The 16,305-nt window shown below is 46.4% G+C and overlaps 1 protein-coding gene across 1 annotated transcript in view; it reads left to right on the forward strand.

Moving 5' to 3' along the window:
• The first annotated feature begins 1,364 nt into the window (after positions 1-1,364).
• Positions 1,365-16,305, forward strand: part of OTUB2 (OTU deubiquitinase, ubiquitin aldehyde binding 2) — a 201,000-nt gene continuing 186,059 nt past the window's right edge. Inside the window, exon 1 of the mRNA XM_086937718.1 lies at positions 1,365-1,551. Within this exon, the coding sequence (XP_086793844.1) occupies positions 1,549-1,551 (3 nt within the window). The 5' untranslated portion in view covers positions 1,365-1,548. The remainder of the gene's footprint in view (positions 1,552-16,305) is intronic.

Raw genomic sequence — 16,305 nt, forward strand, 5'->3', positions numbered from 1 at the left:
GCTGCTCCTGCACCTGAAGCTCCTTTGACTAGCCCGGGTTCCACAGTAAGTTCCACTGTGGCACCCTCTAACAGTGTACCGGGTCGTCTTGCCTGCACCCGATATCGCCTGCGAAGGAACCCAGAGCCCTCCTGTAGACTGAGAGTTCACTTAATGTAGGACTATCCCAGTTATTTTCAGAATGAGTGCGTGGCTAGCAGGTTCGAGTTTGGTTTACAGTCCTTAAGTATGTTTGTGTGTCTATATTGAGCAGTTGGGTGGGTTTTCACTGTTTGTTTTGGTTACTCCAGCAAATATTGCATTTCTAAAATATATTTGGGGAGGAATGTAGTGTCGCCCCTGTGAAGTAACAGGTGCGACACGGGACGAACCACTAGGAAGGCAGGTCAGAGGGAACTGTATGTGAACCACCCCTCTGGCCTGGCCAATAATGGTAGGGTCCAGGAGTCATGCGTAAGCACCAATATATGGCAACCCAGGCGGATGTGACGTCAGGGATGCACATAAGCCGGGACTCCGTAAGCACAAACACTGTGTCCGCGCTTTATTATCTATGCGCTGCGATAAGTGACCCCCTGGACAGCGCAATACATTTTCCTGTGTGTCAGACGCAGGACGCGTTCTTGACACAACAGTCAGTTCTGGGATCACGCTTCCAGAGTATTTGCGCGTGTGTCCTTTTATTGCAACTGCAGAGACACCTGCCACATTATTTGGTCCTCCACTGCAAAATAAACCCAGTAGCCAATTTTGACTGATTTGTCACCTGTCGGAAGTGTTGCCCCAGTGATTTACCAGTAATCTTCATTGCAATTAAGGGATAGATATAATGAGAACACCCACTTTTGTGGCGAGGTGAGGCGTTCTCTTATGAAACTAGGGACACTGTCAGTTTCGACTCTATTGAGCAGCACACTTCACAATGGTGAATCGCGGCAGCCATCTTTGAATAACATACCATTCACCCCAACTCGCCAGAAATTCGAAAGAATAATACAAGGTAACTAAATGCCTAGAAGAGACGCCATTGAATTGTGCCTGTTAGGAATAATGATATGCACATAGAAAAAAAGAATCCGAATACAATATTTACGTTTTGCTTTCTCCTACATTCCACGGTATTTAAATATCCAGTAAGCGGGTCAGTTAACTCGTGCGGTATTCAGTTTCCTAAAAGCAAACATACCGTTGTTTTGATTAAAACATACGATAGACATGACCATTTTGCGTGCAAACGCCTAAAAGGAGGAAGCAAAGAGTACTGCAGTTTACAGAACATTAGCTTATATGGGGCCTCAACAAGGAAGACTTGTTCGTGTTCGATATGCAACGTTAAGCGTGATCTTTTCTCCCCCCTGCGGTAACAGTATGAACAACCACCTTCTTTGCACACCTAATATGGCCGCCACTTGAGTTCAGCACTCGAAATGCAACTCGGATGTAGAAACTTCTTTCGCCGTTTCGTAGAGGGCAAATTAGGATACCGTGAATCGGAGGATTGCCTAGCGACGCAGTGGCTTCCACTTCTGACACAGGGGGAACGACACCATGGTTAGTGTGCGTTTTGTGTAATACGGAGTGTTAACGGGGCAGTTACTTGTCTCCCAGGGTTACGTAGAAACTAGCCAATCTGGGCGGTGCACGCGCAACAGGGTACCAAACATCTCGCGAGATTTATCCGGTTAGGCAAACGACAATACTTTGCAAAGTCTTCCTGAAATTGTTCACCTTAAATTAAAAAAAAATAAAGTTGTGCATTGGTGCTAATATGAAGATGTTATTTCTTCTGCGTTGATAGTTGTATTCCTGAAGTTAACTTTATTAATCTTCTATGCAGGAATGTTTGCACAAATTCTTTATAAACGATGAAGTTTCTCAGTATTTCAAATAGCAAAGCAAGGTGTGCGTTGAGCAATAGTGGTGAGAGTAGGGAACCTGCGTCGCCTCCCCAGGGACTGCTAAGTTTTCAGATTGCTTAAGTGTGACATTTGTAAGATTTCAGTGTGGTTATGTATGACATTCTACTGCCAAATGTGTGACACTTTGCGTGACTCTTGTCACTAAATTAAAGCAATGACTAGTATTTGGTGCTAAAGCAGTAGAGAATTTAATGGCATACCTCCTTTACTGTACTATGGCTAAAGTCAAGGATAGATTAAGCATTACTACAGAAGTTCGAATATTCTCTGCTAAAGCCTATCCTGAAATCATGCCCCATAGACTGCTGTCTTGCAGCAAGTTCAGGCTCGGCTGCCAGAGACGAAAAGTACAATTCAGGGGATTGAGAACAACACATAGTAGCTTTAGCTGAGTCGCTCGGGCTTCTGTTTAACGCCTTAACCGCCACAGCAATTCCGCCGCGGTGCGGGCGTTCTATTAAGTCAGTGGGGCTGCGACGGCTGTTGGCCATTCGCAGCACTGGGGAAAGAGTGCTCGTTGGCCGACGGGAGCACAGAACTGGTTAATTTTATATTCCACCCTCGCAGTTTCGCAAACGGGGACGTCAAAGTTTTAATGCTTGACTAATGCATTTTGGTGTGGTGATGTGGACAACATTATTAAACTGCTTTAGTCTAACCCCTGATGTGTGATACTTGGCAGGGCTGCAGAGGATCTTGACTGGTCGGCTGAAGTAGAGGTCAGCTGGAATAGAGATGAAAGAGCTCAATTGATCAAGTGTTGCCTGCTGGGTAGAAAGGAGCTAAACTATGTGCTCCCAACACTGTAGCCAGTCTCACTAGAAGAATAGGATGGTCCATGGGTTTGAAAGTGGCTTGTAGGCAGGGCACAAGTCCTAAAAAAAGAAGTGGGGGGACTAACAAAGTTAAACAGAATGCAAGTGACATCGCAGTGCCTGGCATCACAGCATGTGTCATCACATGAAGTAGCATCACATTCCATGACCTCAAAGGAAGTAAAGTCACAGGAAGTGCCATCAGATCCTAAGACCTCACATATATGTTTAGCAGGTCTATCATGAGTACATTTGAGCGCATTAAAATAGTTAATAAATTAGATTTTGCGTTGTGCCAAAAAAGTTACGCGATCCTGACGCAAAATCTGCGCATCAACTTACACATTTATTTTAAAAAACTCTGCCACAAAGAAATTGGCAACAAGGGAAACACATATCTGTTCTGCTTAATTAGTTGCGAAGACTGCATTTTAAAATATCTTATGGGGTTAAATTATCTGTTGCAGAGATCTTTTATTTTTTTCTCTGAGTTTTATATAACGTGAACTTGACCCGAAGGCATCAGAGTGCTTTACATGAGTACCGGTTATGTTACATAAGGACACATTCATTTTTGTTAAACACTAGGAGATTAAGTGATTTGCCCATAATCACAGGATGTTGAGCATTGTTGCTTAGACTCAAACCCGGTTCCCCAGATTTTGTAGGTCGACCACCCTAGCCGTTAGGCCACACCCCCTCCCCTGTGTATGTCCAGTAAATCTCTGGGAATAATAATAATGTTAAGATAACTCTGGAAGTTAACACATTTTCTGGAGAGATCTGTGTTTTGTCTAGTTCCAATTTTGAATCACAGTAGCATAGAGTGTTTATGTGTCTCCTGCTAAGCACACTATGTAATTTACAGATGCCAAAATGTTATTGTATGTAGATATGCAAGTGGGTTACTGCTTTCAACACAGATCCTTATGTTTTGCAGTTCATAAATTGTAATCCTTCTAATATAGCCCAGTGAGCTATTAAGGACATGTGACTCCTATATCTTGCAACCCTCACTGTCTAATGTAACACATCCTGTACATTGATTTACACACTGATATGATTTATTGTCAATGTTTAATGTGTATGGTTGATGTATAGCGCTCTGACACTATGCTTTGGGATGAGTGGCGCTTTAAAAGAAATAAAATCACATGGTGGTATTCTAATTGTTATTTGAGTAAATACTGGGACAGACCTACACAACTGACACCATACAATGCAGGCATATCTCCCATATACATATATACAGGGACTGAAGAAAGTCAAAAGAATACCGCTCAAGTACTTGTGAAGTAATATAAAGGTGTGTGCCTTTGTTTCCCCTCCATTGCATTTGCATCTAGGTATGAGGGTCCAGCTAGATCCCAGCCAGAACACTCTTAACAAAAAGAGGCAAGATTGTTCCTCAAATTTGGCCTTTGTTTTGGGCCAAGCTCATATTTAAAATAAAAAAGTCCCCTCACTGCCTGTTCATTGCTGCTCGGAACAAAAGCAGACAATGTGCAGGCACTGTTGAATGTGTTCTGGTATCTGAAAATTTCACTGGGAGGAGTTAATTATATTTCTTTGGGGCACAATGTCTTTGTGAAAAGAGTGGGTAGACGTCATCTACTCATGTGTACCCTCGAATTGTGCCCTGCTGGTAGGTACAGTGTGAACTAGGGAGCCAGGTTTGAGTTTCTGCATCATTTGAAGGTCCTGTGATTCTGGGCAAATCACTTAATCTCCCCATGCCTAAAAACAAAAAAACAAAAAAAATGATTGCATCCTTGTGTAACATAACTAGTACTCATGTAAAGCGGGTCGAGTTTATGCTATATGAAACTGGAGAAAAAAAGTCCAAGATCTAATAAAGCAGACTTTATTACATGCTTTGGTTGAAATCAAGTTTGTAGGGTAGACAAATGACAGTGGGAAATCCAAAAGCAGTTGTTGGACCGTAGCTATCATGTTTTTGGGGACCCTATGTGTGAAATATCCAAGGGTTTAGTGTTGTTATGTGTGACATTTCCATGAGTTTAATGTGTGACATGTCAGTGCATTTTGCGTGGCACTTATCTCCAGGTCTTGAAATCAATTTCAGTTATTAGTACCCTATGCAGTATTGTGATCTGGAAAAGACATTAAAAACAATGCAACGCTCCCCAAATACTTATGTAAGACAAGTAACCTATGCCTCTTTCCTAACCTGAGCTTGTATCTGGAAATTAGGATGGGCTGAGATGTAAAAGCAACTGGCAGAATGCAAGTTCTTCTTGGTTAACTAGTCAATGTATGGCAAAGGTGTAAGTCATTCAAGAAACAACAGCTTGTAAGCAATTTCATGGCCTTACCTCGCCAAACCCTGACAGCTCCCACAAAAACACTACATTGTTTATCTACAAGTATTTCAGTTGAATGATGCCCCCATCATAGCCCACAGCATGTATACTTGGCAACATTTCACAAGAGGAAATTGGGAGATTTTAAAAAACATAATCAGGAAAATAATCTAAACTTTTCGCCCTAGGTGGGATGGGTATGCCCAGACGTGGATCCCTTGCTCATTGTGCCACTGGATTCAAGCTAGCCTGGCTGAAGAAGGGTGATATACCCTGAAACCGGTCCCAGGATGCTTGTTTCCGGGCCAGGGAGGACCTGGCCTTGGAGATCGGTCTGGACTGTCCCCATGGGGCACAGGGTCAAGACTGATTTGCATATGGCTGGGTCAAAACTGGGGTGGCGTAGTGGGCAAAAGAACAATGGCTTTAACCTAGAACTTTTGACTGGGGGAGAATGTTTGCATTGTCAGCATTCCGTCTGTCATTTGTTTGCTGTAACACTATTCACCCTAAGTGGGATTGGTATGCCCAGACATGGGTCGCGTGCTCACTGTGCCACTGGATTCAAGCTAGCCTGGCTTAAGAAGGGTGACATACCCTGAAATCGGTCCTAGGATAGGATGCTTGTTTCTGGTCCAGGGAGGACCTGGCCTGGCAGTTCGGTCTGGGCTGTCCCCATGGGGCACAGGGTCAAGACTGATTTGCATATGGCTGGGTCCAAACTGGGGTGGTGTAGTGGGCAAAATAATGATGGATTTAACCCAGATCTTTTGACTGGGGGAGAATGTTTGCATTGTCAACATTCCGCTCATCATTTGTTTGCTGTAACACTTAGGGCACAAAACAGAGCCCGATGGAGACCTGTTTCGAGGCCTCCTTTAAAAAACTGCCGGTGCTCAGCACTGGTGAGACCGGGCACACTTAAAGCCCCGCATTTAGCAACAACCACTAAGCCTCACTTATAGTAGAAAATATATTTTGAAAATAAAGTGTTTAGTGTGTTACATGCAACTTGAGACAAAGTAATTTTTGGTTGACATCATTTATCAAACATCTGGAACACAGACCATGGTTTGTAGGTGTCTTAATACATTTTATATCTAATTCTCTAGTTTGGTAAGTGTTAGAATCCCCAAGATCCCTGATTGGCTGAGGTAGGTACCGCAGGCCAAGTAGGGACCCGTGAACCCCAACGTTAGGGAAAAGACAGGTCGCCTCCAGAGTTGGCCACCGCTCCACCCCCTTGATAGCTTGGTACGAGGCTCATCTTCTAGGCATAATGTGTAAAGTATTTGCAATTACGCTAACAGCAATCCAATGATGGCACCGCAAATAGATTCCAAACGAGTTTCATAGAAAACAAGTATATGTTTATAAAACGATATTCGATGCAACCACACAATACTAAAGCAACATATGAGTCGGGGTAATGTTCCCCCAGGCCTATTATTATTGAGCTAAACAAAACAATCCTACTTAATCTTAATGTCTTAATATGCAGTTCAATATGCACCAGTCAGGTACTTCACAACATAAGAGTAATGCAGATCTTAATACGGTTATCTGGCGATTTTTACTGTCACTGTAATGCAATGCGTAAAGCAACAACTTGGTAAACTGTTATGCCCCGGAATGCAATGTGTACGGTCCCCCTTCTGGTACTCTGGTGGGAAAAAGCAATGCAACGTGTAATACAGTTGTCAGGCAATTCGTTATGTGAAACTAATGCAATGTGGAACACATATATCCGGCAGTTCGGTATGCAACACCAATGCAATGTGTAATACGACAATCTGGCAGATCGTGGTGCAGGATTCAGAAAAGGCGTAACACATCTATCAGACAGTCCATTATGCAGACCTAGTGCAATGCGTAACACCCCTATGAGGCAGTTAGTTATGCAAACTAATACAATGGACAATACGACAAAACAGGCAGTCCGTTGTGCAGAAATTAAACATTGCATTATACAATCATCAGATACTCCACTACGCAGAAGCTATGCAATATGTAAGTTACTCCAGCACCGTTTACGGTGCCTCCTGTGGTCTCTCTGCCACTTGTGCTGGCTTGCGATAAATCTCCGGCCACATTTGCCCCACATGGGTGTAGTAGAACACAGTAACTGCAGCTTCGCACTCAGGCCCTGGTGCTGCCACTCCCTTGGCACACAGGCCTCAATCTGAGCCGAAGCCGCGGCTTGCACTGCAGAACAGAGAGAGAGGCCGAAGCGTCTCCCTCCGAGCCCGCACCACACCCCAGGAGTCGACACACGTTACCTATGGGGCGCAAACCCACTCTCCTCTCCTTGTACAGCAACTTGGACCTCTGATGCAATCTCTGACTTTCCGGGCAATGGGAAGATCCCAGGCTGCACACTACACTCCCACTCAGAGTCACTAAGACTCATGGGAACTCCGGGTGCACGTTAACCAGACAACTCCTCACGAGGGTCTCAGGCTACGCACAACACATGCACCAGCATCGTTGAGACACACTTGATCTTCTTGTGCCCACGATCACAAGGCATAACTTGTGCAGGTCTCAGGTAGTAGAATGCACAGGCCCTCCGCGTCACTGAGACACACTTTATCCTCCGGCGCCCCCGATCACAAGGCACCTCTTGCGTAGGTCTCAGGCAGTACAAGGTACACGCACACCGCGTCGCTTGAGACACACTTTACCTCCCGGTGCCCCCGATCACAGGGCATCTTCAGCAAGGGTCTCAGGCTGCGAACACACATGCACACAGTGTTGCTGAGGAACTCACTCTTCTGGTGTGCACAATCATGGGCCAATCCACACGAAAGTCTCAGGCTGCCCCCAAGCATACTCACACAGCATCGCTGAGACTTATTTGGGGCTTCGGCACACATGTTCACAGGACGATCCTCTCGAAGGACTCCGGCTTGACAGAGCACAAGCACACTGCGTCTCTGAGTCTCGTTTGGAACACCCGGTGCCCAAGATTACAGGGCACAACTTACAAAGGTCTCAGGTTAGACAGAGCACACACACCCACGGCGTATCTGAGAGTCTTCTCTGGAAACTTTTATGTTCCTTTATTTCCAAACAGGGAGCCAGCTCACCTCAGGCCCTTGGGTATTGTTACTTCAGGACACAGCACACAGAAAAGTCCTTCAAGCAGGGGGACATAGCACACAGCAAAGTCCCTACAGCCTTTCCTTGGTTAAAACAGCAAACTGCAGGCCAGCCCCAGATCACACAGCAAGAGCAGACCTATCCAGCAGTCTATTCAGTTGTTTCTTCCTTGGCAAAGGTTCTTCTTGATCCATGAAGTAGCTCCTGTCTTGTTCACACTTTATCAAGCCATTCTCCAAAGTTTAGGGGCTTCAGCTCGCATAGTTCTACCCCTCAATGGCTTTGAAGTGTTTGTGTTACAGAGGGCACTGGCCCCTGCTCAAACCAGTTCTGGGTGCCTCCCTACCAGTGACACCTTCTACCTTTGATTAGTGGGGATCTGGATTCTCAATCACTCAGCAGGAGATGGGTCAATTGTTTTATAGCACCAGCCCAAGCCTCTTCACATCTAGGCCTACTCCTCCTCCTACATACCAGATGCAGGTCAGCCTGTGCTGTCTCACCTCCTCCCCTGGTTCAAGACATTCCCCAGATCCTATCGCTTTCAAATTCAGCTAATCAATCCACAACCAGGCAGAGACACACAGAAATGTTTAAAGCACAAAAACCCAGAGCTTCTAAAAGAATGGCTTACAAACACACAATGCAAAAACCATCTTAATAAAAAGATGTGTTATTGCACGGTGAGTTCAGGCATATAAAATGTCACCTTTCCATCTTAAGCCCTTTGGAGATAGGCTGGAAAACATATTACACAACCTCCCCATTCTATTCTAATGGACAAGATGGCCTTTCAGCAATGAAAACGAAATGGAGATTATTTCACTGCCAGGACATGGCCCACACCATGGTAAATGTCCCACCTTTCACATGCACTGCACCCTGTCCATGGGGTACCCTAGACCTACCATAGGGGTGCCTGATGTGTATGGAAAGGGAAGGGCAGGGTCTGGTAAGTGCGTGCACTTGCCAGAACAACATGGCAGTTTAGGAAACTGCGCGCAGGCCTTGCAAGGCTACTTGAGTGGGTGGCACAATACGTGCTGCAGGCCCACCAATAGCATTTGCATTACTAGGTAGCACCACTGGTGGAAAGAGGCTGATGAGGACACCAACTGTGACCCAAAAGTGTGCTGTGGTGCAGGAGCAGGATGGATGAAGTCTGCACTTGATGAAATTCATGTCACGATCGCGGATGACCGCGAACTACAATTCCCGGCATACTCCGGTAAAGAACTACCGCTCCCGGCATCCTCCGCGACGCACCGCTCTCCCGCGAGACTGCTCAAAGGGTGAATGGCGGCCGGGGAGCGGTGTCGGTGATTCCTGACCTGTTGCGGTGATCGACCTCAGAGTTCTTGGTACTGGGTGCGGTAAGGGTGCTGACATCGCGACGCTGAGAGGCTATTACTCAGTGGCGGTCTTGATCTTACCCACCTTTTGTTGTATATACATTTCGGAATCCACGATTGGTTCATATTCTTGCCGTGGGTTTTGTTCATTGGATTTTGTCCCGGTTGGCATTTTCGGCCAACGGTGTTGTGGCTTAAGTAGCTATCAAACTTTGGATAGTTACTCTTTTGGGTACTGATTTTCTTGCTGTAAATACGACAATTCCTGTAACCCAGCTAAGACTTATTAGTTGGTGGTTTCATCTATGTATCTTCCAGATGAGCTTTGTGTGGAATAACAACACTGTGTGTGGAAAGGGCATTTACAGATTCTTGTTTATGTGTAACATGATATTTGACTTTTTTATTAACAGGGGATTAGGAGGTGTGAGAAACACTCTACCTCGGTGATGTTTAGTGGAGTCATATCTAGGTAGGTGCATAGAGCAGGGATAGTTGGGTTGTACAAGACCACTGATTTATATGTTCTTATAGATTGCTTATGTTCCTGTATGTTCTGTATCTTTATAGTTACATCATATCCAACCCTACGTTGCCTCTACACATCCACAGGCTTTTCTTTTTCTTTTACAGGTATGAACCCTCATAGCAATGTTTATAGTATTGAGATGTTTACGGTATAGGAATCCAGTCTTATGTATTTGTTCGGTTTATGTCTTTCAGATCTCCCTCCCTGCTGTCCCCTTCCTTTCCTTCCTTGATCTTTCATATTATCCCCTCACTTAATCCAGTCAACGCTCTGTGCCATAACGGCTATCCAGATGTTGCCTCGATTTAGAGGTGGGCTTACCATTCAACAAAACGATCCTGAGTACTAACTCGTAACAGAATCACCGACCCACGAATTCTTGTCCTCCCGGTCGGGTTGTGCTGGTATGGCCACTTTAGAGGATGTGATAGAGGCTCTGGGCGCATTACAGTTAGAGGTAGCTGCCTCTCGGTTAGAGACGGCGGACTTGAGGGCACGTGTTGATGTGGTCCAACGCAATCCCTTTGATGTAGGGGGTACGCCTCCACCTCAACCGTTTGTGGTAGAGATGCCAGTGTCAGTACCATTAGCTTCACCTGAACGGTTTAGTGGGGATTCGGATAAAGTGCAGGTGTTCCTCACCCAGATAGCCTTGCATTATTCCTGTAAACCCAGATCTTTTCCCACTAATCAGGCGAAGGTGGCTTTTCTGATTTCTTATCTGGCGGGCAATGCTGCACAGTGGGCGGTCCCATTAGTAAACCGCAATGATCCATTGTTGCATGATTGGGAGGCCTTTAAAACGGAATTCCTGAGGGTGTTCGACAGAAGGGCCGATTCCTATAGAGCCGATAGAGAATTATTAGAGTTAAGGCAAGGAAAAAAGGATCTTGTTACATACTTGAATGCCTTCAGACGTTTGGTAACCGAAACCACATGGCCCGAAAACAAACAGGCATCTTTGTTTCATCAGGGTTTGAATGACGAACTCAAAGATGTTATCGCGCAAATCGACCCCCAGCCTACCACCTGTGAAGGTTTGATTAATTTGGCCTTACGTTTGGACCATAGGCTGGGTGAGAGGAAAGGGGATTACCGGAGGAAACCGGTAGCTGAGACACATGTCACCAAGGAAGGTAATTCCGGTCCTTCGTCTGAGCCTATGGAAATAGGGGCAGTGAGAACGGCCTTGACACCAGCCGAAAGGGAATCAAGGCGTAAACAGGGCCTTTGTTTATATTGTGGTAAGAAGGGCCACTATGTGAGGGAATGCCCTGTGAAGCCTAAGACCAACAGATTCCGGGGTAACCGAGTGGCCGCTGCTGATGCAGAAAAGGCATCGGAAAACTAGTAGACTCTAGGAAACAGGAAGGGGTTTCTTGGAGTCCTCAATATGTCCCTTCGTTGAGTAACAGGGAACAGTATGTGACAAATCATCTATACATGTCCATTGTATTAATGTTGGCTGGGAAAGCGATAGAAACCTCAGCTATGGTGGATTCTGGGGCAACGGGCATGTTCATAGATTATCAGAGGCTAAACGCCTAGGAATAGATCTGGTTCAAAGAGAGAGGCCAGAAGAGGTGTACGCTGTGGATGGGAGGAAGCTGAGCATGGGTCCCGTTAGTTATGAAACAGAAGCAATCGAGGTGAGGTTGGAGGACACGCATGCTGAGATGCTCACTTTTGGTGTGATCAGGGCTCCTCAATATGGCATCATTTTTGGATTGCCCTGGTTTGAAAAACATAACCCCAAGATAGACTGGGACACGAGAACGGTGCATATGAGTTCTGAGTATTGTTTGCATCATTGTTTCCAGGGAGCTATGAGACCTGCTCAGAGTTTGTTAGGGGGTACTGTATCGCCACCGCAGCCGAAAAATGTGTGCAACTCCCTGCTGCATACCAGTCATTTGGCCAGGTGTTTAATGAAGAACAAGCTGAGGGGTTACCGTTGCATAGGCAGTACGACTGTCAAATAGATCTGGTTCCGGGTGCGTCTATTCCGTGTGGGCAGATTTATGCCCTAACGGAACCTGAAAACCTGCATCTAAGGGAATATCTGGACAAGTTGTTAGCATTGGGTTTTATACGCCCATCCAAATCCCTAGCCGCATCGCCTCTCTTTTTCATCCCAAAAGCTAATGGAGAGCTGCGCGCATGTGTGGACTTTCGCGCATTGAACGCCATTACCATCAAGAACAGGTACCCTTTGCCTTTGATCAGTGTGTTATTAGAACAAGTGAAAAAGGCTACTATCTTCACGAAACTTGATCTAAAGGGGGCGTATCATCTGGTCCGCATGCGTAGCGGGGATGAATGGAAGACGGCATTCAAAACCAGATATGGACTTTTTGAATACAGAGTAATGCCCTTCGGTCTCTGTAACGCCCCTGCGGCCTTCCAGTACTTTTTAAATGATGTGTCCGTGACATCCTGGACCGCTATGTGATCGTCTATATAGACGACATACTGGTGTATTCAGAATCGAAGGACTTGCATTACCAACATGTAACCAGCGTTCTTACTATTTTGCAGGCTAATCATCTATACTGCAAAATCAGAAAGTGCGATTTTCATGTTCATGTGGTGGAATTTTTGGGAGTAATGCTGAGTCCGGAGTGTCAAGAAATGGCGGAACGGAAGGTGGCAGCGGTACGGAACTGGCCTGTTCCAACTAGTGTGCGTGAAGTACAGTGCTTCATGGGCTTCGCCAATTTCTATAGGCGTTTCATCAATCAGTTCTCCCGGTTGGTGGCGCCTATCACTCACCTGCTGAAGAAAGGGAAAGGGTTTGTGTGGACGGAAGAGGCGCAATCCGCTTTTACGGCCCTCAGGGAAGCATTTGTAACAGCTCCTGTGTTGTCACATCCGGACCCGAACAAGTCCTATATCGTGGAGGCAGACGCCTCGGAGGTGGCGATAGGGGCGGTATTATCCCAACGCCATTCGGATACGGGTCAGTTACACCCAGTGGCGTATATGTCACGTAAGCTGAATCCAGCAGAACTAAACTATCACATAGCCGAAAAGGAGTTTCTGGCCATACGTGACTCTTTTCAGGAATGGCGTCACTTTCTGATGGGTGCTCGTCATGTGGTCACTGTTTATTCCGACCACCGTAATCTACAGTTCATGTCTGCTGCGCGTCATCTGTCTCCTAGACAGCTCAGGTGGATGATGTTTTTCTCCGGATTCAATTTCATCATAACATTCCGCCCGGGAGCGGACAATAGGAAGGCAGACGCTCTCACTCGCCAGTCGACATGCACCCCTAGTGAGGAAAAGGCTGAGGCTAGCATCATGGCTACAGAGAAAGTGGTGTGTGTGTTACAGCCTGATACTTTCTTGAGGGATGTTCGGCAAGGGGTGGACTCCTTTGTCTGGAAGACTTGGTTGGGTTGTCATCGGGAATGGAGAATGCATGGGGGCCTGCCGATGTTCCGTAACCGGTTACTGGTGCCTACACGGGCTCTGAGAAGGCAGTTATACGTCTGGTGCCATGAATCGCCTAGTGCAGGACATCTTGGTGTGGCCAAGACTCTGCAGCGTGTATTAAGACAGTTCTGGTGGCCCTCTGTGAGACCTGATGTGGGGCGATGGGTGTCCGCCTGTGCTCAATGTGCTAGAATGAAATCGGACCACGACCGGCCGCAGGGGTTGCTGCAGCCTCTCCCTACTCCTACAATCCCTTGGGATCGGATATCGGTGGACTTCATCGTCGGCCTTCCAGCGGACAGAGGTTGTACGGCCATTATGGTGGTGGTCGATTATCTGTCCAAGATGGGGCAATTCGTGGCCTGTAAACAAGTTCCTTCGGCGGGTCAGCTGGCAGTACTACTTATGGTCAACGTGGTGAGGTTGCATGGTTTGCCAAGTGTCATTGTATCCGACAGAGGGTCGCAGTTCACTGCTCAGTTCTGGAAGACATGGTGTTCCTCGTTGCATATAGATTCCGCCCTTTCCACCAGTTTCCACCCGCAAACTGATGGACAGACTGAGCGGTTGAACCAGACCCTTAAGCAGTATCTGAGATGTTATGTGGACAATGACAAGGAGAATTGGGTGGACTACTTGTGGCTGGCGGAGGTGGCTTACAATAATGCCACACATGGTTCCACCAAAAACACTCCGTTCTACTGTTTGCATGGCAGACACCCTCGATTCCTTCCCTTTGTGCAACCAAAAACTGACTCCTTGCTTCCTGGGGTGGCTCATAGGGTGGCACATATTAAGGAGACGATGGTCAAGGTACAGGAACATCTGCGAGCTGTGAAACGCAAGTATAAGGTTGCGGTGGACAAACACCGGAGGCAAGGACCTCTGTACTGTGCAGGGGGTGAGGTGTGGTTGTCTACAAGGGATTTGCGTTTCAGAAAACACAGTGTGCTCAACCCTAGATACATAGGACCATATAGGGTGCTGAAATGGGTAAATCCGGTGGCAGTGAAGCTAAAGCTCCCTTCCCATCTCCGCATACATCCGGTGTTTCATGTTTCTTTGCTGAAACCATCATTGTCAAAGGGCCATCATCGTCCTCCACCGGTGGTGGTGCAGGGCGAGGAGGAGTATGTGGTTCGCCGAATTTTGGACTCCCGATTTAGGGGGAGTAAGTTGTGGTATCTGGTGTCCTGGAAGGGGTATGGGCCAGAGGAGAACTCATGGGAACCTGCTCTGGGTGTACATGCCCCGCGGTTGGTGTCCGCATTTCATAAGAGATGTCCCTCGAAGCCGGGCCCCTGTCCCCGCGGTTGAGAGAGGGATGTACTGTCACGATCGCGGATGACCGCGAACTACAATTCCCGGCATACTCCGGGAAAGAACTACCGCTCCCGGCATCCTCCGCGACGCACCGCTCTCCCGCGAGACTGCTCAAAAGGTGAATGGCGGCCGGGGAGCTGTGTCGGTGATTCCTGACCTGTTGCGGTGATCGACCTCAGAGTTCTTGGTACTGGGTGCGGTAAGGGTGCTGACATCGCGACGCTGAGAGGCTATTACTCAGTGGCGGTCTTGATCTTACCCACCTTTTGTTGTATATACATTTCGGAATCCACGATTGGTTCATATTCTTGCCGTGGGTTTTGTTCATTGGATTTTGTCCCGGTTGGCATTTTCGGCCAACGGTGTTGTGGCTTAAGTAGCTATCAAACTTTGGATAGTTACTCTTTTGGGTACTGATTTTCTTGCTGTAAATACGACAATTCCTGGAACCCAGCTAAGACTTATTAGTTGGTGGTTTCATCTATGTATCTTCCAGAGGAGCTTTGTGTGGAATAACAACACTGTGTGTGGAAAGGGCATTTACAGATTCTTGTTTATGTGTAACATGATACTTGACTTTTCTATTAACAGGGGTTTAGGAGGTGTGAGAAACACTCTACCCCTGTGATGTTTAGTGGAGTCATATCTAGGTAGGTGCATAGAGCAGGGATAGTTGGGTTGTACAAGACCACTGATTTATATGTTCTTATAGATTGCTTATGTTCCTGTATGTTCTGTATCTTTATAGTTACATCATATCCAACCCTACGTTGCCTCTACACATCCACAAGGCTTTGCTTTTTCTTTTACAGGTATGAACCCTCATAGCAATGTTTATAGTATTGTTTACTGTATAGGAATCCAGTCTTATGTATTTGTTCGGTTTATGTCTTTCAGATCTCCCTCCCTGCTGTCCCCTTCCTTTCCTTCCTTGATCTTTCATATTATCCCCTCACTTAATCCAGTCAACGCTTTGTGCCATAACGGCTATCCAGGTGTTGGCTCGATTTAGAGGTGGGCTTACCATTCAACAAAACGATCCTGAGGACTAACTCGTAACAATTCAACAGGATAACACTGACCAGGTGGAGTCTCAAAGCCACAACCCATTGGCAGCAAAGGAGCAGGCTATTCTGCATTTGCGGGACATAAAGAGGGCTGTAATGTACAGATAAGTGTGCATGCCATCGTCGTTCATGCTGCGTAACCTTGTTCTGACCCAGTGTGTTAGTCTTCACCAGAAAGGGCTTGCCTCATAGGAACAGTACCTTCATGAGGATGAGTAGGACTCCTTCATTGGCACCTTCAATGAAGTAGTCTTACATGCTCAGTAGTGGTGGTTACAAAAGGATGCTTATGAAGCTCAGCAAGTGCTTTCTTCATATCTTTCTGAAAGCAGGAAAAGGGCAGAGGTTCAGGAAGCAGTGATGACTGCACCGAAGGCAAAGATCACAGAGGACGAAAATCACTCTCCTTCAGCATTGCTCTTGTCATTAAGTAAAG

This window comes from Lissotriton vulgaris, chromosome 9 (assembly GCF_964263255.1).
Source record: "Lissotriton vulgaris chromosome 9, aLisVul1.2, whole genome shotgun sequence".
NCBI lineage: Eukaryota > Metazoa > Chordata > Amphibia > Caudata > Salamandridae > Lissotriton > Lissotriton vulgaris.